Below are 24,235 nucleotides of genomic sequence, written 5' to 3' on the forward strand. Positions count from 1 at the left end.
TCGTTAGTTGGACGTACTTAGATGGCCCCAGAGCCACCATCGACATGAACTGAGTCCAAATATTATTATCAACTTAACCTTGAAAGCATAATCTATACTTCTAATACTCTCGCTCGACTCTTTTGTTTTATGTCATATCCTTTCTTTTAATATCTTCATTTACCTGTGTCCACGCCCATAACATCCACCAGACTCTAAACCAGCTCTCTCCAATCGCGACATTGAATCTAAGACGCAAACGATATTCAACTATAGCTGCTAAGTGCAGTCACAATGGGGCGCACAGACACCTGTACCGAAGTCTCCATCTACTGCCCAGTGTCGGCGACGACTCTCGGGTACTATCCGAACCTGGGAGCGAACGTTTTCTTCACAGTAGCATACGCATTATGCGCGCTCATCACGGTCGCGATAGGCCTATGGAAGCGAACATGGGCATTTGGGATTGTTGTCGGCGCAGGGTTTATACTTGAGACTTGTGGTGAGTACAACTTACCCTATCATTTACCCAAAGAAAGAATAAATTAGTAACAATCTATTCAACAGGATACATTGGCCGTATTCTTATGCACTCAAATCCCTGGTCCGATCCAGGATTCAAGCTTGATTTAGTCTGTATCATCCTGGCACCAACCCTCATCTGCGCGGGCATCTACCTGACCCTCAAACACGTGGCGCGCACCGTCGGCCCGTCCTTTTCACGCGTCACACCTCGGCTCTACACCTGGATCTTCATCCCCTTCGACGTCTTCTGTCTCTGTCTGCAAGCCGTCGGCGGGGGCGTCGACGCGGCTGCCTCGAACGAGACACCCGTTGACGCAAAAAGGCTGAAGACCGGGAATGACATTATCCTCGCCGGCATAGTGCTGCAAGTGGTCAATCTGGCTGTGTTTGGCCTGCTATCCCTCGACTTCTTCCTCGCGGCTACCAAGCACTTCCACAATGCCTCTCCTGAGCTGCGGAGCTCGGAGGAGGCGCGGATTTGGTATTCGCGACGCTTCCGGATTTTCTGTGGTGCGGTTAGTGGTGCATATGCGGGGATTTTGATTCGGTGCATTTATCGGTAATGTTCCGTTCTGAGAATTTCGCAAGAAATGTAACTTTCTCTAACTTGGCTGTAGTATCGCCGAAATGGCCGGTGGATGGGGGTGAGTAGAATGCCTCACTCAGTTGCAAGCAAGCTATAAACTAACCCTCGATACAGAAACTCGGTTATGCGCAACGAAGTCCTATTCTATGTCCTCGAGGGAGCGTAAGCCAATCCTCCTCTACCTCATACCAATTCATTAAAAGTGAGAAATTGAAATGTCTGACTTGATGATAGGATGGTCCTATACCCAGCTTTTCTCCTCACTATCTTCTCCCCAGGAGTATTTTTCCCAGAAATGGGCTCAGCCACAAAACCAACCTCTCCTCTGCCCACAGCCGACGGGGAGAAAGACTACAAGTCGGAGACTCCTGAAGAAGGAGTGATGTCTTCGTCGTCGAACAAGCGGATTGTTACAGAGGCCTGATTTGTGTCGTCATGATATTATTCTTTTTTTTTCGGCCTGTTTGGTCCCAATTTAGTTGTTTATTCAGGGCTAGTAGATAAAGTGGTATATGACATAAAGACATAGATGGCGGTTTGAATCGATGTATATTTTGATACAGCGATTACCCTTTGCGGCAGAGTAATGGATACCAGCCGTTTCCTTCAGAAGTACATCGCGTAGATCAATCGACAATTACTTAATATTTGAATAAACAGTTATGTAATTGCATTCAAAATTGTACATAAAAGGTGCACGCACCCAGAGATATGATGACAATGCAGATATCCGAACAAACTTTTAGCTTGGCTGGGCATCCGATGAGCTCCTCACCCCCATTCTCCAACAAAATGTCGAACAGACAAAAGTAAAGGTAGTTGTTAAAACAGGTCTTTGACCCGTAATGGAAAATAAGACATTAAGCTAAGTCGAGGGTAAAGGGGTATCAGAACATGTAAGAGATCTGAAGAGGATAATATGATAGATAATAAAGATATGAAGAGAATACCTCTCTTCCTTGCCAAGGCATTAGACAGGAAAAGAATGAAAATAGAGCAAGGAATAGTTCAGTACTGCAAATCGTCATGCAATATAAATTCCAGCCGAGTTCAACGGTATAGACAGGCCACTGGGGTATGTAGTTTGACATTAAAGATGTGCACATGTGAAGAGAATCTAAGAGAATCTGAAAGGGTTTGGAGATCTCATCGTATGTAAAGCCACTGAAATGCATTAAAAAAAGGTCGTGGTCGGTATGTATGAGTGTATGAGGTAAATAAATGCGCTAGATCCAAAACATAACCCAAAAGGGTTTCGTCGTAAATTATTTCAAGCTGCTCTTGTAGACTCAAATGTTCTCTGTAAAGCGGCTGTCTCTGCTTCCGTCATGCCTAGATAAGCTTCGGCCTAAGGAATCAGGTCGTAATGGGGAAACAACTACGTGTAAGCCAGACCCCGAGGATGCCAAATCAACGCTACTCGTTGCTGGAGTCCTAGCCGGTGATGGACGCATCATGGCCATATCACCAGAGTCAATCCGGACTAGAGAGTGATGATGGTTTCCATGGATGGCACTGGAAGGAGACACAGGACTGATACTTTCCAGAGGCGGCGTTAGCAAGTCCGGTATGGGCTCTTCCTCGATTTCGCCGCCGTATCCATCGCCTCCTGTACGGAGGACCGACGGAATCTTGCGACCTGAAATCTTCTGAAAGCCGCGCTCACTTGTGTTGTTTCCACCTGCATAGCCAGGAGAAGAAGGCCATCGACCTAACAATGTAGCAGTGGCGACAGGATTACTCGAACGTTGAGATGACATTTCGCCAGAGCGGGACTGGAAGCCTCGAGTATCACCACCAAAATGGCCACCTCGACTAGCCAAGCCTGCTGTCTCAGTTGAGCGTAGTTTCTTCCACCGGAAAAACAGGAATGCAAGTACCAAGATCAGCAACAGGCCGAAGACTCCGCCAATTACACCCCCGACAACTTTGGACTTGTCGACGCCACTACTCGACGAATCAACACTTGCTGTTGACGATGCTGTGGATGTGGCAGTGGAGGTAGATGTGGCAGATATAGGTATAACTGCGCCATCTGATAATGTTGTGGAGCTCGGCGATAGGCTGGTTGTAGAAGTCGAAGAACCTGAAGAGGCCGATACGGTTGTGGTAGAGTCAGAAGATGAGGTAAAGGTAGAAATAGAGGTAGTATCAGACAATGTCTTGGATATGGATGTTGGAATAGTACCACTGGTAGATGTTGTGGTGACGGAGGTTGTAGCGTCTGAGATTGTTGATGAATTTGATGAGGACTGCGTGGCAGATGTTTGTGACGGTTCGGATGATGACGAGGATGACGAGGAGGAAGAGGAGGAGGAGGAGGAGGAAGAGGAAGAAGAAGAGGAGGAGGAGGAGGAGGAGGAGGAGGAGGAGGAGGAGGAGGAGGAGGAGGAGGATGATGATGACGATGTAGAAGATGGATTGATAGGTACTTGCTGATTCGCTGTTGCTGCCATAGCTGTCGGTCTAGTCGCCGTAGCTTCGGTTGCCGCTGGTACTGGTAATGGGTGTCCCGCGGTCACAGGAGAGCCTGCGTTGGCGGGGATGGTGATGACGCCAAACGTGGGATCGGTGATGACTGCAGGGAGTGACGACACGGTATATTGGGCAACTGTCTTTGATCCGCTTTCCAGAATCAAATCTATCTGTGTGGCCACATATGTCGTTACTGTCTGTACAGCGTGGCTAGCCCTTCGGTGGAGGGCGTGATCTGCATCTGCAATAGGTTGAACATGCGTATCAACGACATTTTCGTCCGGTATGTGCTCTTCCAGCTCTGTATGTGCAGAATTGTGGGGGCGAAAGTGGTGATGCTCATGATAAAGAGCTGGCTGTGTGTCGATGTTGGAAGCTTCCGACGTCAACTTCCGCCGCATCTCTGACCCTATGAGGGGCCGTCTCCTCCCATGACCGTGATGATGGGTCATTCTCGATGAATGACCCCGTGGGTCTATACACCCCTATGCTATCCTCGAAGGTCCTGACAACGTCTGTTTCAACTGTGACTGTATGGCTAAACAATGACCGGCATCCAGACAATGAATTTGTAGTAACCCACGCTGCGTCCAAAGCATTCGGCATTCAGTTCTTTATTTACAGTCGAATCAGCTTGGTATCTCGTTTCTTGCGGAGTTTTCGACCAGCGTCAGGAACTGAGCATACATTCGCACTTCGGATGGACGTTTCGAAAATCAAAACCGTGTCGGAGGAAATCAGACTGGCCAGCCAACTAGTTTAAGGAGTGGTTTAAGGAGTGGTAGATCGTTGGATAGATGATATAGTATATTCGACAATCAAATCGGAAGGAGGGAACGAAAGAGAAAAAGGGCTATTGATATGACCCGGTCGCGAGAGAATTGTTGAGTTGTGTAGTAATGAACGAACGCTCGATAAGCGGGCTTGAAGTAAGTAAAAGGAATGAATGAATCGAAGGTAATCTTCAATGAACCGTTTCACGGAACCTAGGCAGTGAGGGTCAGTGGAATAACATCCTAGCGATAGGATTGCCAAGGCGTGGTCGGAGGGTGTCTCGCACCTGGTAAAAAGAAGGCAAACAGAAGCAGACAAAAGGAGAGTCAGGATCCGGCGTGCTAACACATGACGGCACGAGTAGGAATAACGAGCGGTGATGATATCCCGCCGCGCATTGGAAAGGGAGAAGGCTGGTAAGAGACAGGACAGAGGTCGAGAGACATGAAAGGAAAGAGAGACGGTCGTTGTTGTCGTACTACTGGTTAGTGGTTGTTTTTATGAGTGGAGAGAACATTGAAGGGCGGCCGGTTTTTCTCGCCCGTCCCTGACAGTGGCAGCCCCAGTCGTCTTTACCGTTCCTGACTATGCAAACCTCCAAGTGGGGCACAATTACTGCGTAATATTGGCGTTTCGAGTGGTAGCGACCAAAGATACCGGCTCAATACGGTGTCGTTACCACCTCCACAATGCTGTTGCCATGCTAACCCTGTCACCACCCAAGTCATCAAGGAATATATACAATACATAGTTATATCTAACCATATATTGATAATGACATAGGAAACATGTAGAAATCATACAGTAGAGTATGGTTATAGTATAGTAACGAAAGTAACGGTAATAGAACACCGGGAAGGCACATGGAAGCCTGTCCCAAAGCGGCTTAGGGGGCGGGACAGACTGGGAGGCCCTGGTCGAGACTCCGAGTGATTCACAATAACAATAAATCACAATCATAACTACAGGGATGGCAATAGTCAGGCCGATCAGCTCGGACAGTATCTGGTTGCAGTCATCCTGTATATTTCCCGCCTGCTTGACTCGCCATACACTGGAATCAGGCCGTAATGCTAGTGACGATGGTAATAATAATATAATAATAATAGTGTACCGTCCTTGCATCAGTCGATCGTTGATATTATTGACAGGATCACGTCGCAGTACTAAGCACGACTAAGGACTAAGGTATTCCACCACTGGCGGGCCTGCTTAACTTTAACAGCCGCTAGTCCCGAAACAGCGGCTTGTTTAATTGCAATGCGGGCTGATCACTTTCTCGCCCCGCCATTGGCTAGTGGTCCTACTCCGTACTACTACCACCCACCACCAACTATTATTATTGGATTATTGTTATTTCCGGTGTCTCTCTTGTGAGTCGATGAGGTCATTTGCTTACTATGGAGATGCCAATTCACAAGTTGTAGGGTTATACCACAAACATTGTATGGTTTTACGGTGTTTCTGTCCCTGTCATGGCAATATCCAATGTACTTTATCAATACGACAGTCGATGAACGGTTCAACCTGTACTATCTCGACTAGCTATGATGGTTCCGTCTGATGATTAGCCAACTCATATCGAACTGTATATTTTTGTGCGTAAACGGGGGTAAAAGTGATGCGAATAAGAATGCATTGAGACTGACTAAACCGGCAAAAATGATGTTGAACGGTTGACTGAGTAGGAACACAAAGAGCGTTTGATTAACACGTGACCGAGCGCCATAGGCAAACATATACGACGACAGATCAATTTTCATCTATGTAGCTCGGTTAGATGGCCGGGTAGCTGCCAGCATATCCAGTCTCTTTCAAGTCGTTAGGATTAGTCTACAAGAATATACGCATCATACTTCACTCGAAGTATTTGCATTGTAATAAAATATTTGTCGACGAGGGCGAGGGCCTGTCACTTGATACAACGCAATCGAACTGTTATCTCTTATCACTATATGTATTCTAATAAGAGGAAACACATGTGACTCTAGCCGTTTTCATGTTAAATAGGTACTGGAGGGCAATAACCGCCTCTTTTATTGGGTGGAATGTGGAGGCTGAAACCGGATAAAAGGGCACAATATGTGGCGAATCAGGAACCATAGAGGGTATTTGACGTGCAGGTGAAGGAAAAGGGAATGCCAAAAGGAGGAAGAGGAGGAGCATGGCACAGTCTAGAACGTCTCGAGTTCTTCTCCGCCAACTTCCCCTTCACCTTCTGCGGGAATCTCAAAACCTTCCTGTTCAAGCTGTCAGCAATTCACTCACTCATACTACCAGCAATCTTTTTTGATTCTGCTACTTACCTCGGTCGAATAAAGAATGCCTTGGATATGCTTCACGAGGGAGTCATCGTCCTTTTCCAATTCCGGATCAGCTTCAACAGCAGTCTGCAGCAACAGCTCGATATCCCGGAGCTTGGCAAAGTAGAAATCGCGCTCCTTTTCAAGCCCGGCAATCGCCTCCTTCTGTGCCGCAATCTCTTGTGTCAACGCTGCAGAACTAGCTCCGCCTGCTCCAGCGACACGAGGTCGCACACCGGCGCCGGTGGGCGTGGTACCGCCTCGACGAGCTCCGGCACTGGTGGTGCGCGCAGCAGTCACTGGTGCGGCTGCTGGGGCACCCGAACCTTTCCTACGACCCACGGCGTCATAGTCGCCGCCGGGGTAGTGTTGGTCCCAGAATTTTTTGGCCCACTGAAGAAACTCGAGGTTGTCCTGCATGCGACATTTCACCAGTGATTCGACTGGCACCGGTCGGTCAACCTGGTGGCGGTTGAAGATGTCTGCGAAGGGAAATTAGGACGACCGTTGTAGGCATTTTGGAGTGGGAATCACAGTCACGCACTCTGAAGAACCTTGAAGTTTTGTAGGTATGCATATTCGGTGTTGACATTAAATTTAACGCGCATCATCGGAACGTCCACTAGAAAGGGGGTATCGACGTTAGTCGAACGAGCGAGCGCATGTAGTAGAGGATGACTAACTGAAAATAGAATCAAAGATTTGGCAGAATGCAGCTCTAGGAAACAAGAGGTGTTAATAAAATCGCATATGACAGGCTGGACATATTGAAGGGTTTGGTCAAATGGATAGGGGAGGGGTATAGAATCGTACCCAGTGCCGCATTGCTCAACCTTGGTAACGTTGAGCTGGAGCAGGTTGTTCATCCATGCTAAAAGCTCTTGCCTAGTTGTGTAGACCCATGGTCAGCTTGACAATAGACTGGAACGGACACCCTCGGATGGCCAACAGGCTTTCCAAGGGTGTCCCGAACCATGGCGGCTGCGAAAACACACCTAGATTCACTCATGGCGGGGTATGTGCAAGGGGTCGGAGGTACAATTCGACTAGTGAACGATTTCGAAGACTTCCAGGTCTTATAAAGTACAGCGCTAAGCTATCAAGATTGATGGCGAGACCAGGCAGGCTCTGGATTGTTTGTTTATGATGGGATACACACAGAATGGGAAGTTTTTGTTATGTTATCCCCGCTAATCGGCCACCCCAGCGCTAAGTAAACACACCCGCCAATCACAGCCGCGCTTTGCTCTTCCGCTGCCCAAGATGCTGGAGAGAGATATTACACCCATGAATATGGTATACTGTATAAATAGAGTATTGCAGAAACTGTATCCAAAACCCTTGCTCAATTAGGCAAGCCATTGTTGAAAGCTAAGAATGCTATCTATGTGAAAGCAAGATGCAGAGTATGGTTCATCTATCGGGAGAATCAAAAAAAAAACCGAGTCTATCCTGTCCGTGTATCGGGGGTACTCTATCATGCAGAAGTGAAAAGGGAATAGAAAGGAAGGGAAAGCAATGGTAGTGACGTGAAAGCAAAAAAGCAAGATCCCGCAGCTGCTCTCTATCATGGTCAAATAAATAAGGATCAGACAACATTTTATGGGCGGTGATAGGGCAATTATGGTCCGCGACGCCAATCCAAAAAGAAGAATGTAATCATAAATAACATCAAAAGAGAAAAGCATGCCAAATGCAGAAATGAAAAAAGCGGTCACCGACCCGGCAGCCCAGACGAGAACATGGTATGACCCCAATAGACTCGACTGCACAGGGTTTGGATGGGGAATCTTAGTAAAAAGCAAATGTGGCTGAAGAAGATAAAAAAGTGTTACTCCTCCAATAACTCAATGCCATCCAGGCCATATCCAAAATCCATAATCACAGTACGAGAGTCTTGACTCGTGGCAACAATACGTCGATAATCTGACTTTGCACTCAACATCCAGCTGGTAGTCCACCCAGGCAGGTCAATAGAAAGCTGACCTGAGGTAGAGTCGAAAACTTTCACACTGAAGTCGTAGCTACCACTGACAACACGGTTGTTAAGGGTGTCTAGATGCAAAGATCGCACTAGACCAGAATGACCTTTGATCTCCCCAATCATATCGCCAGTGTTGGCATCGTACTGGTAAATGACTTGATCGTTCCCGCCAGCTAGGATGGTCCGCGCGTCTTCACTAAATTCAATGCAAGCAAGTCCATGATCTTTACTCGAAAACTCCTTGACACAAACGCCAGATGCAATGTTCCATAATTTAGCCACACCATCTCCACTAGCCGATACGAGGAGATCGCCGCGCAGCTGAAGAGCATTGACTGGTCCACGGTGGCCGAGCAATCTCTTGACAAGCCGTCCTGTTTCTCGATCCCAGATGCAGATGGTAGTATCTTTCGAGCAAGAGATAATGTATCTGTCATCGAAGCAGCAATCCAAGACGCCGGCTCTGTGACCAACCAAACGTCTGATCGGTTTGTAATCATTCTTAACATCCCACACTATGCAAGTAAAATCGGAAGATCCTGTCACCATAATCTCATCGTCGAATTGAAGACAGAGGATGGAAGCATTATGGCATTCAGGTGATTGTACAGCAAGGTCAATAACATCATTGTAGGCCTGGCTTGGCGGGCAAATAGAAAGAAAAGGCGGATTGCCCAAAGGCTGAGGGTTAATATAAGTACCCGCAGATCCTCGCTGTTGTTGGGCCGAGGGTGAGCCGATAACCTTCAAACAAGGCCAAGGATAATGAGCATCCCAGATACGAATGGTGCGGTCTCGTGAACCGGTGATGATCTTGTGCTCATCAAACTGCACGCAGTAAACACTATCGGTATGGCCTTGGAGATAGATTGCGGCAGCCTTGCCCTCTTTCCATCGCCGGTCTAAGGCCTGTCGGACAGATGTCATTTTCTTCCAATCTTGGTTGGGAAGGGTCTTGCCCAAACCGGCAGACTGCGTCTTCTTCGTCATGGTTGGTGGTCTCGATCCTTGACGGTCATATTCTCGACGGAAGACACTGCGCCAAACATGATGGGAAGAAGCAGTTTTGCCCCACGATTTGGAAACGGCTTCGGCCTTACTAAGTGACCGCGGGTCCAAGTATGAAAGCACCTGAAACATAAGTTCCGTGGGCAGGTAGGCGACAGGGTCTGCTTACCAATTAGTTCAGGTCAAATTGATTTGTATCAAACCGAGGCACTTACCTATCCGGACAATTGCCAGCTCTGAATCAGAAAATTCAGAACGGTCACGTAAATCAATCCCAATGCCACTCTCAGCATCAAAAATCTTGGAGTCGACGGCAGAAATGTCTCTGCCAGTCTTGGCCATCTCGTTTTGAGCCGCAGCGGCAGCCCGCGCGGCTGCACCGCCAGAGTATTCATCTGGGAACACGGGTGGTTCAAAGCCCATTCCAGGAATGAAATTCGCCATGTTGGCAGTTGGAGCGTAAAACGTTTGCAATGCCGATACACTGCGAAACGACGGTCGGCGATTAATACTATGTCCTTTGAACCAGGCGTTGCGATGTCTTCCATCGCCTGCATGTCCGGCGCTCTCTCCAGCAAGGTCGGCTTCCTGGCCTCCTTCGTGTGACGCATAAATATTATGTCTTGAGGGTTTCCGGCGGATTGTCACCGACAAGCGGCGGCCAAGGGCACGTAACCCATCGACGCCATGGCGGATGCTAGAGAAGCTCTTCGCAGAACGATGGCGCGGCATGGGCTCGGGAAATTCAGATATTTCCTGCAAGATTGCACTGTTAAGATGATCTTCATCTCGACAATATGACAGCCCGCTGCTTTCTTCCGGGCTGTTGTACGAAGGATTGGGAGCCCATGGTCCAGAACTCATCCACGGCAAAGCAGTGGTGGTATCTAGTTCTTCTCCGATATTGGCGGTTTTTGGTCGAGTGCGCGAGAGTAGGGAAGGGCGACGCTTAGACGAACGAGAGCCACTGAAATCGGAAGGCGTCATGGTGTTTCGAAGATAACGACGGTTTCAAGAGAAGCGCGCGAGTTTTTGGTGCAGGCTCAGCCTCGAATGCTCGTGCAAGAAGGAATTGGAGTCTAAATACAAGCGGGTATTGGGGGGTGGCAAGTGTATCAATGGCTTTTGAAGAATCAAACAAGAAATGAGGACGTAAGGGGCACTGCCAGGGTGCAGGCACTATAAGCGTAATATTAAAATCCCCGCAAAATCGATGCAAAACATGGGGAAAAGGAAACGCTCCGCAACTCCAAGAAACGAAGGGGGCGCGAACAAGAAATTGAGACGAGTGAAGAAAGGAGGAAAAGGAAGAAGAGAGACAGCTGGAATAACGATTGTGGGGAGACAGCTGAGAGACGGAATGAAGACGAGAGAGGGGAGGGGGGGATAATGAAAGAATGGTTTTCTTGAAGGCGAAGGGGAGAAATTATGCGATTGATGGCAACGCCTGAAGGGGCAAAGTGCCCCCTTCAGCCTTGGCCGTGGGTGGCGTCGGGTTCCCCGTCACCGCCTCGAGGCCCTACTGTGGTTGGCCGTGAAATTTTGAACTTTGAATTTAAAATTTTTTTCAACCTTTTTGCCCTTTTCTTTTCTCTCCTCTCTATTTTTTTTTAGGCACTTGTCATCCAAATTCAGATCCGAACAGATCGGGGCCAGAAGGCTGCCCGCCAATCACGCCTGTGCTGATCTGCTAGATGGCCCCGAGAAATACTTTTTCGGGCCAGACTGGAATGGTGCAGAGTTCTCTTTTCCACCTTCTTTTCCCTACGTGCCCTTGATTCGAGGACCTAAGTACTTGGTCTTAGGTGATCATGCATGCCAGATGTGGTCCAGACAAACTCTCAAGTGCTGTTTCTACAACAATTGATCAGTCAAATGATCGCTGTAATCTAATAATAACTAGATCCCACGTTGGCACGTACTAGCGATATTAGTGTTCTAATTATTGTGTGCATACGACGTAGTCCGGGGTAAGGATCTGGGGCCAACGGAGCTCCATAAATTTAAAAGTCTGATCCATAAATGTGTAAAGCTGATGCGTACCAAGGGAGAATTTTCTCAGGCTGTGGAAGTTGTACATAATAATAGCAACCACAACGCCCTACCCGTACCGCTCAATCAGGCTCATGGGTTGTTCATTAATTATGATCCGTAGACTTACGCCTTAGAGTAGCCTAGAGACGCTCAGTGAATGCTTTAACTTATGCCTGTGGCCAGGGTAGAGCTGTCTATTGAATGCCTCAGGCACCGACGCCTGCAACAATTTTATTTGCTCTATAAAATTGAAGATTGTTGAATTTTCTAGACTCCTGATTTATTGATCATCAATTCTGTGGTTTCAGATTAAATTTGGCACAATATGATCATGCCTCACAAACCCTTAATAAAATGCAATGCATATTAATTAAGTCTCTAGTGTATTAACCCGTTTTATAAGGTTGTCACAGGTAAGAGATCATAGATCACTAACCACGGGTATACAGGTACAATTAGATTTACTATTAATTTCAGGCCTAGGAACGGCCACATGATTAAAGCTCAAACCTTTAGATGCTGATGCATATGTGCGATATCGGCATCGATACCAGCTATTTTTTCACGAAGAGTCAGACTCGAAGGTTAGTTACGTAAATGTGTACATACCAGAGTTGATATAATATAAATCATAGGATATCGGTGAATAAACTCTGCATCATGTTTATTTGGTTAGGAACCGATACAGCTATACACGTAATAGCTAGTTATATGAATTAACAATCATGTATATGCGCCTTTAATGTTGAGAACATCTGTGGATGACAAATTCATGTAATAACTAAAAGAGTAAAGTTTATTTAACAGGTCCCTTCCAAGATTTGTCTTTGACCAAACTCACGGATATAAGCTGATATTAGACATTGACGCTTCTTCGTGGATTTATGCACTTTCCCCGAGAACGAGAGGAAGAAGGATATATCTCTTCTGCTCGGTGAAAATTATTCTGGAACCCCTCATGGCTGTAAGGGTGATATATGACACCTTTAATATCCTTGCTGCAAGTGATCGCCACACGAGTATATTCTTTATCGACCTTGTGATAGGTGCCTCCTGGAGACCGAACCATGACGTTACCCCTTGCAATTTTGTTGGCTATATGGATACTCATGTGCTGGTATCTCATAGAGACTTCCCGCTGGATGGGAAGAGCTGGGGAAAATCCCTATTCTTGTACTTGTGAGGGTATTTTGGTCTGTCGTATCTGTGTCACATTTGGTGCATTGTTCACGTGCTGTTGAATACTACTATCTCGCCGTATATGGGACCCTGGTCCATTATTGAGTTGATTTATATGATAAGCCTAATGTCATCTCTCAATCACAATTGAAGGACAGTTGAAAACTGATGCAGGGAGACTGAATACATTGAGAATAGCTTTGTAACCACTTTCCTCTGGATGGTCTGCTTTTACATCCTTTGAACTTCTAATGAACCAGTAGACATTATGAATTGGAAATCGAAAAATCAGTTCGTTCCACTTGTTGTATATGCCAATTGGGAAAATAGTAGCTTCGGTGTTCACTTAGCGAATACCCTTTTGGAACGGAATATTCCTGCTCTGCTGGTTTAACCGCGCCCGTTTTAAAAGTCGACTTGATTCTAATAGACAGAGACTTGGTGGATAAGGGCGGCTTTTCATTATCATCCGTATCAGGGCACTTCAGGGCATCCATGTTGAGGCTCAATGTGGCTGCCATTCTTTATTTGCTCTTTAATTAAAAAAATATTGATGAGATTTGAGAGAGTGAGATTAGACGCGCTGGGTTGTCAAATGATCTTGTTTGGCTCGTAACACGTAACAAAGCATAGCACGGAGAACGAAGACATGATTCAATGTTTTAGTCACCGAACATACTAGCGAGATTTTATATTTGAATTGTCTTATTCTTCGACAAAAATACTAAATTACTGCTGAAACGGAACTGAAACCAGCGCGTCACTGAAGCAGGAATACCCGTGTAGGCTTCATATAGTCGTCTTAGCCGCGCATCCAACCTCTACACTCGCATACTTTCTTTTTCCAGTTTCCTTTTTTAGAATATTTTCTCCTTCCAATGTATTTCTTTGTTTACAGCGCTTATCAGAATTCCTTATGATTGTCTTTTCGGTATTCCAGAGCCAACTGATTGAAGAATACATAGAAACATAGAAGCATAACCAGTTATTACATAGGACTCCTAAATCGATATTAGCATAACTCGTCCATATCCAAATGGTTTTAAAGAGGCGTGTAACCTCAATTGACTTCAAGGGGCCACATAGCGGCTCCACATCTGTTAACTTCTAAGATATAATTTTTGAGACTGGTGACACAGTAAATCATGCCATAGGCATTTATTCCGATGGAGACAATGGCATTCGCTACCTAGAAAGCGTCTGTCTTGAACTTGCCGAGGAAATCCCATACAACCATCCCTCTCACTGTAAGCTGGCGAGACTAATAGGACTTGTAGGGAAGAGCTAGGAACGAGTCGAGAAACTCAAGTGGAAGGTTTGTATAGCCTCTTCATTCCTATATGCCCCAGTAATTAAACTTACACGTAGCAATAGGATACACGATGGGCATTAGCAAGCTTCTATCAACACCTAAGCGAAGATATTACAGACGCCATGCCCAATCCCGCGAATGGACCAGCTCGGTATATTAATTCTCAGGCCTTTCAAGTCCATCTTAACGAGACGGGTGTCTTTTTAGCCTATCCTTTAGAGGTACTGAAGGCAATGAATGGTGCCTTAGAGGATGAACACTCGCAGGACAACCCAGAAGTCCGCGATGCGTGGGTTCTTGGTGCCACGCAGTGGATTTTGTGGAATGGTCAGCAGTTGTTCAAGCTAATGTGGTGGCGCGATGAGCTTGGTACTCCGTCTCAGCTAGTGGGATGTAAACGAGATGATGGTGGATATCCGGTTCCGTGGAAGGATTGCTGGAATGATTGGAAACGCGGCTTTGAGTAAGTTGTCGCATCAGGTGGTTATGGGAGTGAAGTGTTGATGTTTGTAAGATGGTGGTAGAGATTATGACTATGATGGAAAAGGCGATGCTGTTTTAGGTTTTCGTCAATTAATATTCCTATTAATAATATGACTTTTTCGTATATCAAACATCATTGATCTCTCCTACCTAAGCAATTCACTCTGTATTAGATTGTTATATAAAAATAGTAATAATATGTGAGAGTTAGGATGCCTCAGGCTGTTCACCTTCACCGCCCACTAGCGACCTCCGTAGCTTCCTAGATAGCTTCATATCAACCATCTATCTCAGCTTCCTCACCCTTTCTCAGGAATCATTGAGCTAACATTTGAAGTCTACTTCAATGTTAAGTAATCGACCATGGCCAAGAGCACCAGCGAAGAAAATAATACGCGCATTGCATTCTACTACCGACTCTTCTTCCTCTATGTCGAGCCCCTCTCCGCCCTCTCAGGAGCCATCTGCGCGGGCGTCTACCCGAGCCACTATCTCGCCATGACAGAGAAGATACCTTCCGAGTCAAGTTGGCTGCCCCTGGGGATGCACGTCGGGTTACGGCAATTGGCAAACATGTATCTTCTCTTTGCTTTAAACGAAGCCTTGCTTCTGCGAATAACCAGTGACTCGCGTGTCTGGCGGGCGCTCCTTCTGAACCTACTGATCGCCGACCTCGGCCATCTATACAGCTTGACCCCGCTTGGATATCAGGTCTACTACGAGTTCTGGAATTGGAATGCGATGGACTGGGGCAATGTCCCGTTTGTCTACCTGGGCATGACATCTAGGCTGTCTTTTCTTCTGGGCTTGGGGGTCAAGTCTAAGCGTGACTAGTGTATATTATATATATGTCTCTATGTCAATTCTGCCGGAGAGGACCTTGGGGGATTGCCGTCTTAACTACAGCTTCCCTCCTACGAAACGTTCGAGCTTACTTTCCTTTTTCTTTTTTTTTTTAAATCTCCATTGATCTATTTATTTTATTTTGCCTATGGAAATGCCTCGTCGAAGCCAGTCAGTGTGAATCGATAGTGAACGTCTCCCTTCTTCATCCGAAGCATCGCCTCCTTGAGATTCTCTTCGTTTATGTCGATCGTTTCAACCCACGTCCCAAGATTCTTCTCTGCAGCCAAATCAAGCATTTGAAGCATTTCCTTACGACTTCCAAGATGGCTAGCACCAATCAAGACGCCGTTGTCGATCAGATTCTGCGCTTTGATGATTTGTCCCTCTTCTTCTGGTAGACCAACACTCACCCACCGGCCGTGCACGTCCATCATGGAAAGATATCTGGCCAGGTCGAAATTCCGCGATGAGTTGGCACAGTTCACAATAAGGTCGAAGGAAAAACGGTGCTGTTGGTCCCATCCCTCTTCGCTAGTTGCAATAAACCCATCAGCTCCCAATTTTCGAGCATCTGCCTCCTTTGCTCGGGTGCGGGAGATGGCCCAGGTTTCAGCACCTAAGGCCTTCGCAAACATAATACCAAGGTGCCCAATTCCTCCCATGCCCACGATACCGACCTTCTTTCCCGGACCGGCACCGTTGCGGACTAATGGAGAAAATGCCGTGATACCGGCGCATAGCATGGGAGCGACAACGTTGGTGTCTAATTTCTCCGGAATCGGGAAAACCCAATGCTCATGAGCGCGCACATGTGAAGAGTAACCACCCTGGCTAATGATACCAGTGTCGGGCCACTTGGAACCGTACGTGTCGATTATAATATTGGGGCAATAAGTCTCGTTGTTGTTCTTGCATTGCTTGCACTCGCCGCAGGAATAGACCTGTGCTCCCACGCCAACTCTTTGTCCTTGTTTGATGTTTGTGACTTTAGGTCCTATTCTAATAGCGGTTCCAACGATTTCTGAGAAAGGCTACTGTGAGAATGCAAGCTTGGCCAGTCGGCAGAAAACCTACCATGTCCACAGCACAATGGAAAATGCATAGGCCCCCAACCACCTACACTCAATCACTCTAGTCAGAAATACCTTCGTACCTTCGAGTTTGTTGACGAAGCTTCCTACCGCTGGCCGTGTGAACGTCACTTCCGCAAATACCACATGCCTCGACCTTCACGTCAACGTCTGTTTCGAAAGTCAGCCATTGTCACACCAGACCCAGCTTCCAACTCATACCGCTCTCGCCAAATGGTTTCAACGGGAACTGTGCAATACAACGTCAATACAAAGCACTGCAATCTGACCATATAACCACTCACTGAACGCTTTTGGAAGGAGGTCCAGTTTGCAGGCCCATCAATCATGAAACCCTGAGCTTCCTCGGGATAAGGCATCTTGGGATCGCTCAATTCTCTCCTCTATTGACAAAGCTTCAATTATCGGTCCTTTCTTAGGAGTAAAGATTTCGCGCAACAGTACAAAACGGGGTAGGACAGAAATTGAGGGAAAGCGGGGTTTATGTCTACATTCACAAAGTTAATCTCGATTTTTCAGCAAACACAACTGTGCTTATCACAGCTACAAACTCGGTGTCGGCAAAAATCCCGATACTGCGCATGGCTCGGCCGAGTCAATAATTGGGCACCCACTCCGTAGTCGGTGTCTGCCACTTCCCCGCGATTGAAAGCAATTTCACGGGCCATGTCGACAAGATTAATTATTTGGATTCTACCAACATATGATCTTATCAGACATGTTAGATGTGAGGGAATGAGCTCTAACTTGAGTGAACATTCCATTATATACTGCGCGATCAGGTATTGGTTACATACACGCCAATCCTTGCTGCTAGTACAAGATAACAAATATCAATGTTATTTACCAGCTAAGCAAAGTCTGGTAAGCTACGTTCCACTGTCATGATTTCTTGAAGCTTTCCTTCAAGATCCTTGATGCTCGCCTCATCCAATCGGCGCAATGGCCGCCGGGGATAGCCACCGTATCCAAAGAAAAGCTGAATAGCCTGCTTCGTTCCAGGAATAGCTGCCTTTGTCAGCACCCAGTCGCCATCGCTCAGTACCTTCTGCAACTCATATGCCTCCGCGATCTTCCCTTGGCTCCATAGGTTGAATATCTCTACACACGTGCGAGGAATCACGTTGGCCCCGCCAACAATAATAGCCGAGCCTCCTGAGATAAGAGTCTGCAGAGCGAAGTCGGCAATGCCGCCAAAAGCAACGTATTGATGGTTTGCGGTTGTCTTCGTTGTTGACAGAGGCTTGGTCGCAAAAGGAGCAGGAGGGGTAATGGCATTGAGAGCACGAGCGACTCGGGTCAACTTCCCAGTATTCGCACAAGTAAACTTGGTTCCGACGATATTCGGGTGTTGAGAGATGCGAATGATCAGATCCGAGTCCATATCGATACCCGCCACAGCTCCTGGATAGTTGTATAGAATCACAGGCACGGGAGACCTATCCGCCACGCCGGTGAAAAACTCATAGATTGACTGGTCATTGCCCACGGCATAGCGGTAGTAACTGGGCGGCACGATCAGGACGTATTCTGCACCAGCCTCGGCGCATTCCTTCGCCAGTTCGATGCTGCCCCGGATGCTTTGCTCGCTCGCCCCGGCGATAATGGGCACGTTCTGGTATCCGGCTTCGTCGAGAGCAGCACGAGACTCGCGAGTGACCGTCTTCCGCTCTTCGCGGGTCAAGTGTACTGCTTCGCCGTTGGAACCCATCGTGACAAGCCCAACAAGCCCGGCCTTTGCTAGCCGGACAGCATGCTTGCGGATCGATGGGATGTCAAGTTCTTCGGTCTGAGGGTCGAAAAAGGTCACTGTTGGGCAGTATACCCCGGGACGAAGGGGAGTCCTCATATTGATGTGTTCAGTTCTGTATAGTTCTGAGATGGTCAACCTCTATAAGGGCTGTATAAAGAGATATGACAATGTAGCATGGTATTATACACAGAACAACAATTGGAAATTTATTCGAAATGAAAACGAGGCCATGATGCTATTGGAGGACAAACTTTTTCCACCAATAGGAGCCCGCCCGGCGAAAGCTCCGAGAAGTATAGAGACATAGTGCGGGGGCGGGGCAAGTGAGAATGCATTAGGTGATGATATACATTTCCTGTTGTCTACCATAAAAGTAGTGCTAGAAAAAAGTTCAAAAGCCGACGTGATGATGTAACGGCACAACTAACTATTGCCGCGACACTTCACAACGTTAAGAAGACTAAGCTTAAAAAGAGGAAACAGCAATTCGTGACAATCTCAATCATATCATATCATATCAAACCGACACTTTCCACAGCTAGTGTTTTTTTCGCAGCTATCAAGGCTGTGAAGAGAGATAATTGGATTTTCCGCCTAGCATCTCCACCGGCTATTGAAACCGGGTCATGTAAACGCGAGATAAGACTGAAATTCTTCCGTCACTCATAGCCACAGATGCTTCTCTTGTCACCTTCCCAAAGATTTGTCTAGAAAAACAGAAAGGTGGTAATATCAGTTGCAAAGAAATCAAAATGGCTCCTCCTAGTGTTCTCATGGTCGGCACTGGAGAGTACACCACTGGCTTTGTCGGCGGTGGTGCCTCTGGCTCAGACAAGAAAGTCGGCGTCGTCGGTCTGACGCTATTCGATCTTCGACGACGAGGCAAGGTGGGAAAATTGAGCATGGCAGGTGTATCGGGCCGAAAATTTCCTGCCATCAGTGAGTTATCCTAATATATAACCATATATATATCTATCAATTGGTATATAATATGCAATGATTGATCCTGACCGATTGTTAGAACAACATCTCCAGAAAAACATCTCCGATGTATACAACAGTCTCGACGTCTCCTTCCAGTCCTTCCCCGCCGATGACCAGACCGATCCAGAAGCTTACAAGGCCGCCATTGACGCGCTCGAGCCAGGGTCCGCCATCACCATTTTCACGCCTGACACCACTCACTACACCATTGCTCTATACGCCATCCAGCGCAAGATCCACGTGCTCATCACCAAGCCCGCCACCAAGTTCCTCCAGGACCATCTCGACCTGCTCTCCGAATCCAGGAAACACGGCGTATTCGTCTTTATCGAGCACCACAAACGCTTCGACCCGGCGTATGCGGATGCGCGGGCCAAGGCACGCAGTCTCGGCGACTTTAATTATTTCTACAGCTATATGAGTCAGCCGAAATTCCAATTGGAGACGTTCAAAGCCTGGGCGGGGAAGGATAGTGATATCTCGTATTATCTTAATTCGCATCACGTTGATATCTGTGAGAGTATGGTGCCGGAGTATACCCCCGTCAAGGTCACCGCGTCGGCTAGTACCGGCACCGCATGGGACTTGGGCTGTGTCCCTGAGACGGAAGATACGATTACGCTGCTTGTAGACTGGAGAAAGAAGTCGGATCCTTCGAGAGTTGCGACGGGGGTGTATACTGCTAGTTGGACTGCGCCGCAGAAGGCCGGCGTACATTCTAACCAGTACTTCCACTGTAAGAACCCCTAATTTATGTATACTTTTGTGATATATAGTGCTAATGAATAGCTAGATATGGGCTCTCAAGGCGAAATCCGCATCAACCAGGCCAAACGCGGCTACGACGTGGCCGATGACAACCAGGGTCACCTGGTGTGGTATAACCCGTACGTAATAACCCATTCGAAGAAGCATTTGAAGGACAAGGTTAGGTTCAACTAATGTCAAATCTCTGTCTAGATTTTACATGCGCTACTCCCCCGACGAAGAGGGCAACTTTGGAGGCCAAACGGGTTACGGATACATCAGCTTCGAGAAATTCATTGACGCGGTGACGGCACTGAACGAGGGACGTGTCACGCTCGACGAACTCGACAAGAGAGGGCTGCCGACGCTAAAAAACACGATTGCGACAACGGCGATCTTGCACGCGGGCAGACTGTCGTTGGACGAGAAGAGGTCGGTGGAGATTGTTAGTGATGCGAGTGGGACATTGGCGTTGAAGTGATTCAAGTATACAGTTTAATGTAGTACAAAATTTAAATTTTTTGTATGGTTTTGAAAAAGTAAAGATAAATGTAAAATACACGCATGTAAAGAATTCGAGTCTCGATTCGCGAGCACGAGAGCAAATTGGAAAAAGCGACAGAAAAACACCATGTACATGCAGATAAAAGCCCAACAGGCCATAAAACCCACACAAACACCGTCCAAGCGATACATACCTCATTATGAGATGAGGTAAAAGAATAATACACCATACCCTTATACACCGTGCCCAGACAATCCGCAAAAAAGCAATATACCTCCATTGTAACACGATGCAATAAAGTACCTACTTCTGAACTCCGTATTTACTCCCAAAATCGAATTTATACCCCCAGTTTGTGAAATGTTTGTGTATGCTTAGGTTCAAGATGTAGCGCTTGCTCGCGCCGAATTGTTGATTTGTCGATGATAAGATCCGATTGGTTGAAAGCCCCTAAATAGAATGTTAGAAATTGAATAATATATGGAAAAGAGCAGTCGAAACTCACCGAGCCAAATCAAATCCTTCGTCTTCCTCCTCATCCTCATCTGGACCTGCTCGAGCGGGCTGAATATCGTGCTCTTCCTCCCTCTTGATTGGTGCGAGTGTCCTTCCGCTCAATATACCGGGCTTGCTAGGACTTCCAAGGTTCGCTGGAGGAGGACTGCTGCTCGGCATCAACCCATCACCCAACGCCCCAACACCTGCTTTCAACGGGCTCATATCGGGTACCGGCCGCGCCGGTGTGCTCCCGATATCAGCAAACTTCCAGAATTGCGCCGGGGAGCTCATGGGCATGAACTTGGAAGGTATTTGTGCAGTGCTGGGAGGTGGCAGACGAGGCTGCTGTCGCTGTGGAGCTGGGGTGATCATCGACGATGGTCCCTCATCATAGTACGACGAAGACAAGACGGGAGGCGAACCGGCCGCATTGTCAGAAAGACCATAGGCACGGTTTGCTGCGACCCCGTTGTGGCGTGTTCGCGTCGGAAGAGGAGAAGGCTCTTCATAATCGGCATTACCACTGCGTGGAAGGTCAGGTGCTGATCGTCCGAGCTTTGAGCCCCTCTCCGGAGTGTAAGCTTCAACAGGGGCTACCGAGAATGAGCTAAACCCAGGTGATGGCGCTTGGGGGGAGGTTTTGGTGGCAGAGAATATGCCTTCGTAACTAGAACCAGCCTGTCCATTTGTACCGCGAGATGAGGAAGGTTCTTTAGTAGCTGGTGAAGATGGTGCCGATGAGTTATTGCCCTTTCGAAGTTGCTTCTTCCAATATTCTTGGCGATATTCCATTGCAATCATCCACTTCATGCCCTTTCCTGGTTCGTCCGTCCTCCGTGGAACCTTTTGAAATGCTTTATTGAGCGATAAATTGTGTCGAATCGAGTTTTGCCAGCCACTCTGAGAATGGCGGTAAAAGGCGTATTTTTCCATTATCCACTGATAAATGCTGTTCAATGTAAGCTTCTCCTCCTCGCTTGAAAAGATGGCCTGCGCGATCATGGTGGCGTAGCTGTACGGTGGCTTGAGATCTTTGGCAGAATCTTGGCTGTAGTCGATTTCTTCGGTGCTTTCCATCATCATACCACGATTATACAATGGGGATTGCTTGGCGGTATGTCCACCGGCGGTGTCGGGAGACCGTGGAGGAGGAGTAACCTGGCGCTTCAGGAATTGGGGTGCAGGTGCCAGCGATGGTTTCCCTGTCGAAGCACCGGAAGTAGCTATCGTGTGGGCGGTATTCTCGTTCTGACGACCAGCTTGGGCATCCTGGGAGGGGTGAGCATGGTGCGAGGCGTCCCAGGGCACTTCTTCGCCGGCAGCAATCCGTTGAGCACGATCAACAAATGTGGGATGAATGGTGGCTTTGTCGCCCGGCGTGACGAACATCATTTGAGTGTTGGCGATTTCAATAATGTCACCACACTTCAACACCCCGTCCGATCCTCTTTTCAACATCGTATTGTTGACTCGTACTCCGTTGCGACCGTTGACCCGAATGCGCCATGCAGCAGACTCTTCGCCATCGAAAAATACCTCGGCATGTAGCCTCGACACAAATTTACTTGGGCCCAGGTCTACATGCACCTCTGGTAGTGCACGGGCGGCGATTGTGACCGGACTGGACTGTTCGTCGAGTTTCTGGTCCCGATCTGGAGGGCGTCCAATGTTGACATGTAGGCTTTTGACGTAGTAGGTCCAGTCACGGCCGGCGATTTTTGCATATGCCCGGATCGACTGCTTATTCTCGGCTCTGGTATTGGAATGATCACGCACCACGTTGACCTCCTCCCTCGCAACATTCAGCGACGCAATGACGGTCTCGACTAGATCCTGATTTGCCGATAGATCATTATCCGGCGACGAGCGGTCGGCATCGTCAGCATTAGTAGGTTCTGGAGTGTGAACTTGGCCTGAAGGCGGTCTTGACTCAACCTATGCGAGTCCGCATCGCGTCAGCAAAAGCCGCCACCGGCTGGGAAGAAAGGTGTGGAAAGCGAGGAAAGGGGTAGAGCAACTGACCTTGCGCTTCTTGCTAGCCGGACGGCTGGGAGAAGAATCCGGGGCCTCCGCGTCGGATGTTTCTTGTAGGCGAACATCGTTGCGGCGCGTGCGACGCCTGCTGGAGAGCGGCATGTTGTTGTCGGCCGGCCCACCACAGGCTGGCGATGAAAGGCGAGGCGTTGTGCTGTCGTCCTGCAGCGCGATAGTGTATACTGTATATTTTCTGACACGCCAGCAATTGATCTGTGTGCTGGACGGGGCTACTCGTCGTTGAATCTGGAGGTTGGCGTTGTTGTTTGTGATGATGTGGGAACTCGGCGAGCGTTTGCGGGCGGCGGGAACAGATCGACGTGCGTCAAGTGTAAGTACTAGGTGTTTCCTTGTACTAATCAACCATCAATCATCAATCAGCGTGCCTCATCAGTCGCTAGTCACTATTTTTTTAAATTTTTTTCCCTTATAATCTCCCCAGGATGGCACGCACTATGACGCACACCAAACAAACACAGAATGCACTCACCTTATTGCTCGAGAAGCGAAGATAAGATGCTAAAGAAGGAATGGGAACCAGAGGCCAAGAGAAAGACGGAAAACCACAACCAACACCGATTGCAAGTACCGTGACAAGCCCCAGTGCTTATCGAGCCAGTGATGATAGGCGGCGAGGTGATGTATTTTTCTTCCTTCTGGCGCAGTTCTCGCCACCACCACACGCTACTTGATTTGTGTTCCCGGTCCTTTGGAACGGTGGCCAGCCGCACTTTCTGGTTCAGCCAATGCCAGTCGAATCTCCACGCCGCTTTCCTTTGCCAAAAGAAGAAAGAGGAAGGAGAAAAAGAAGAAGAAAAAATCGAGGAAGGGAAAGCGATTTAGCTGTGAGTCGGTCGTTATATACGAAAACTATTCCGGCCAAGGGAGGAAGGGGTACCACTTCTTACTGTTTGTTTCCAACTCGACCTTTTCCGGAGAGCCTACACAGTCGCAGATGGACGAGAACATCGACTCGTCCTGCTTCATCTTCCGTTTTGGGGCCGACTTGTTTGGCATCGCCGGAAACGGCCGGGGCTGTCGACTGCGGAGGAGGACGTTTACAGAACGGACTTGCTTTATGTTACATGTGTTAATTGATAGTTATGAATTATCTTTTGCTCTTCTTGAATTGTTT

At 47.7% G+C, this 24,235-nt stretch overlaps 10 protein-coding genes across 10 annotated transcripts; 4 read left to right on the top strand and 6 right to left on the bottom strand.

Moving 5' to 3' along the window:
* The first annotated feature begins 21 nt into the window (after positions 1 to 21).
* Positions 22 to 1,731, top strand: BGW36DRAFT_26486 (putative RTA1 domain protein). Its single transcript, XM_046210115.1, has 5 exons — positions 22 to 481; positions 547 to 1,063; positions 1,122 to 1,148; positions 1,205 to 1,252; positions 1,325 to 1,731. The coding sequence occupies exons 1-5, from the start codon at positions 274 to 276 to the stop codon at positions 1,512 to 1,514; spliced, it is 990 nt and encodes a 329-aa protein (XP_046068604.1). The 5' UTR covers positions 22 to 273; the 3' UTR covers positions 1,515 to 1,731.
* A 648-nt stretch (positions 1,732 to 2,379) lies between these two features.
* Positions 2,380 to 4,017, bottom strand: BGW36DRAFT_362281 (uncharacterized protein; the record flags this gene model as incomplete). The annotated part of the gene is made up of 1 exon (XM_046214357.1): positions 2,380 to 4,017. One exon carries the CDS (start codon positions 4,015 to 4,017, stop codon positions 2,380 to 2,382), a length of 1,638 nt encoding a protein of 545 aa, XP_046068605.1.
* Positions 4,018 to 6,513: 2,496 nt separating this feature from the next.
* On the bottom strand, positions 6,514 to 7,816 carry BGW36DRAFT_436494 (calponin homology domain-containing protein; the record flags this gene model as incomplete). Its single annotated transcript, XM_046221448.1, has 5 exons — positions 7,456 to 7,816; positions 7,326 to 7,360; positions 7,187 to 7,264; positions 6,646 to 7,124; positions 6,514 to 6,579 (listed from the first exon to the last, which is right to left on the bottom strand). The coding sequence occupies exons 1-5, from the start codon at positions 7,506 to 7,508 to the stop codon at positions 6,514 to 6,516; spliced, it is 711 nt and encodes a 236-aa protein (XP_046068606.1). The 5' UTR covers positions 7,509 to 7,816.
* A 657-nt stretch (positions 7,817 to 8,473) lies between these two features.
* BGW36DRAFT_301602 (putative F-box and WD40 domain protein) lies at positions 8,474 to 10,498 on the bottom strand (the record flags this gene model as incomplete). The annotated part of the gene is made up of 2 exons (XM_046211703.1): positions 8,474 to 9,798; positions 9,850 to 10,498. The coding sequence occupies 2 exons, from the start codon at positions 10,496 to 10,498 to the stop codon at positions 8,474 to 8,476; spliced, it is 1,974 nt and encodes a 657-aa protein (XP_046068607.1).
* Positions 10,499 to 14,281: 3,783 nt separating this feature from the next.
* BGW36DRAFT_362284 (uncharacterized protein) lies at positions 14,282 to 14,626 on the top strand (the record flags this gene model as incomplete). The annotated part of the gene is made up of 1 exon (XM_046214358.1): positions 14,282 to 14,626. The coding sequence occupies one exon, from the start codon at positions 14,282 to 14,284 to the stop codon at positions 14,624 to 14,626; it is 345 nt and encodes a 114-aa protein (XP_046068608.1).
* A 329-nt stretch (positions 14,627 to 14,955) lies between these two features.
* Positions 14,956 to 15,599, top strand: BGW36DRAFT_385085 (uncharacterized protein). Its single transcript, XM_046216878.1, has one exon. The coding sequence runs from the start codon at positions 15,006 to 15,008 to the stop codon at positions 15,474 to 15,476; it is 471 nt and encodes a 156-aa protein (XP_046068609.1). The 5' UTR covers positions 14,956 to 15,005; the 3' UTR covers positions 15,477 to 15,599.
* A 32-nt stretch (positions 15,600 to 15,631) lies between these two features.
* Positions 15,632 to 16,938, bottom strand: BGW36DRAFT_301963 (oxidoreductase, zinc-binding protein; the record flags this gene model as incomplete). The annotated part of the gene is made up of 5 exons (XM_046211733.1): positions 15,632 to 16,509; positions 16,563 to 16,604; positions 16,670 to 16,729; positions 16,781 to 16,808; positions 16,864 to 16,938. 5 exons carry the CDS (start codon positions 16,936 to 16,938, stop codon positions 15,632 to 15,634), a joined length of 1,083 nt encoding a protein of 360 aa, XP_046068610.1.
* A 491-nt stretch (positions 16,939 to 17,429) lies between these two features.
* Positions 17,430 to 18,428, bottom strand: BGW36DRAFT_430488 (dihydrodipicolinate synthetase family protein; the record flags this gene model as incomplete). Its single annotated transcript, XM_046220848.1, has 1 exon — positions 17,430 to 18,428. One exon carries the CDS (start codon positions 18,426 to 18,428, stop codon positions 17,430 to 17,432), a length of 999 nt encoding a protein of 332 aa, XP_046068611.1.
* A 656-nt stretch (positions 18,429 to 19,084) lies between these two features.
* Positions 19,085 to 20,544, top strand: BGW36DRAFT_302611 (putative NAD binding Rossmann fold oxidoreductase; the record flags this gene model as incomplete). Its single annotated transcript, XM_046211803.1, has 4 exons — positions 19,085 to 19,271; positions 19,354 to 20,052; positions 20,110 to 20,203; positions 20,277 to 20,544. 4 exons carry the CDS (start codon positions 19,085 to 19,087, stop codon positions 20,542 to 20,544), a joined length of 1,248 nt encoding a protein of 415 aa, XP_046068612.1.
* Positions 20,545 to 20,948: 404 nt separating this feature from the next.
* Positions 20,949 to 23,202, bottom strand: BGW36DRAFT_362289 (putative forkhead transcription factor Fkh1/2; the record flags this gene model as incomplete). Its single annotated transcript, XM_046214359.1, has 3 exons — positions 20,949 to 21,018; positions 21,074 to 23,001; positions 23,089 to 23,202. 3 exons carry the CDS (start codon positions 23,200 to 23,202, stop codon positions 20,949 to 20,951), a joined length of 2,112 nt encoding a protein of 703 aa, XP_046068613.1.
* Positions 23,203 to 24,235: the final 1,033 nt, after the last annotated feature.

The sequence above is a fragment of the Talaromyces proteolyticus genome, assembly GCF_021365285.1.
Source record: "Talaromyces proteolyticus strain PMI_201 chromosome Unknown BGW36scaffold_10, whole genome shotgun sequence".
NCBI lineage: Eukaryota > Fungi > Ascomycota > Eurotiomycetes > Eurotiales > Trichocomaceae > Talaromyces > Talaromyces proteolyticus.

What these genes read in the sequence shown, in the direction of transcription:
- BGW36DRAFT_26486 (XM_046210115.1), top strand. Translation starts at nt 274, where the DNA reads ATGGGGCGCACAGACACCTGTACCGAAGTCTCCATCTACTGCCCAGTG. An exon ending in GAAATGGCCGGTGGATGGGG is followed by an intron (nt 1,149 to 1,204) that starts GTGAGTAGAATG and finishes CCCTCGATACAG; the next exon opens with AAACTCGGTTATGCGCAACG. An exon ending in TTCTATGTCCTCGAGGGAGC is followed by an intron (nt 1,253 to 1,324) that starts GTAAGCCAATCC and finishes ACTTGATGATAG; the next exon opens with GATGGTCCTATACCCAGCTT.
- BGW36DRAFT_385085 (XM_046216878.1), top strand. Translation starts at nt 15,006, where the DNA reads ATGGCCAAGAGCACCAGCGAAGAAAATAATACGCGCATTGCATTCTAC.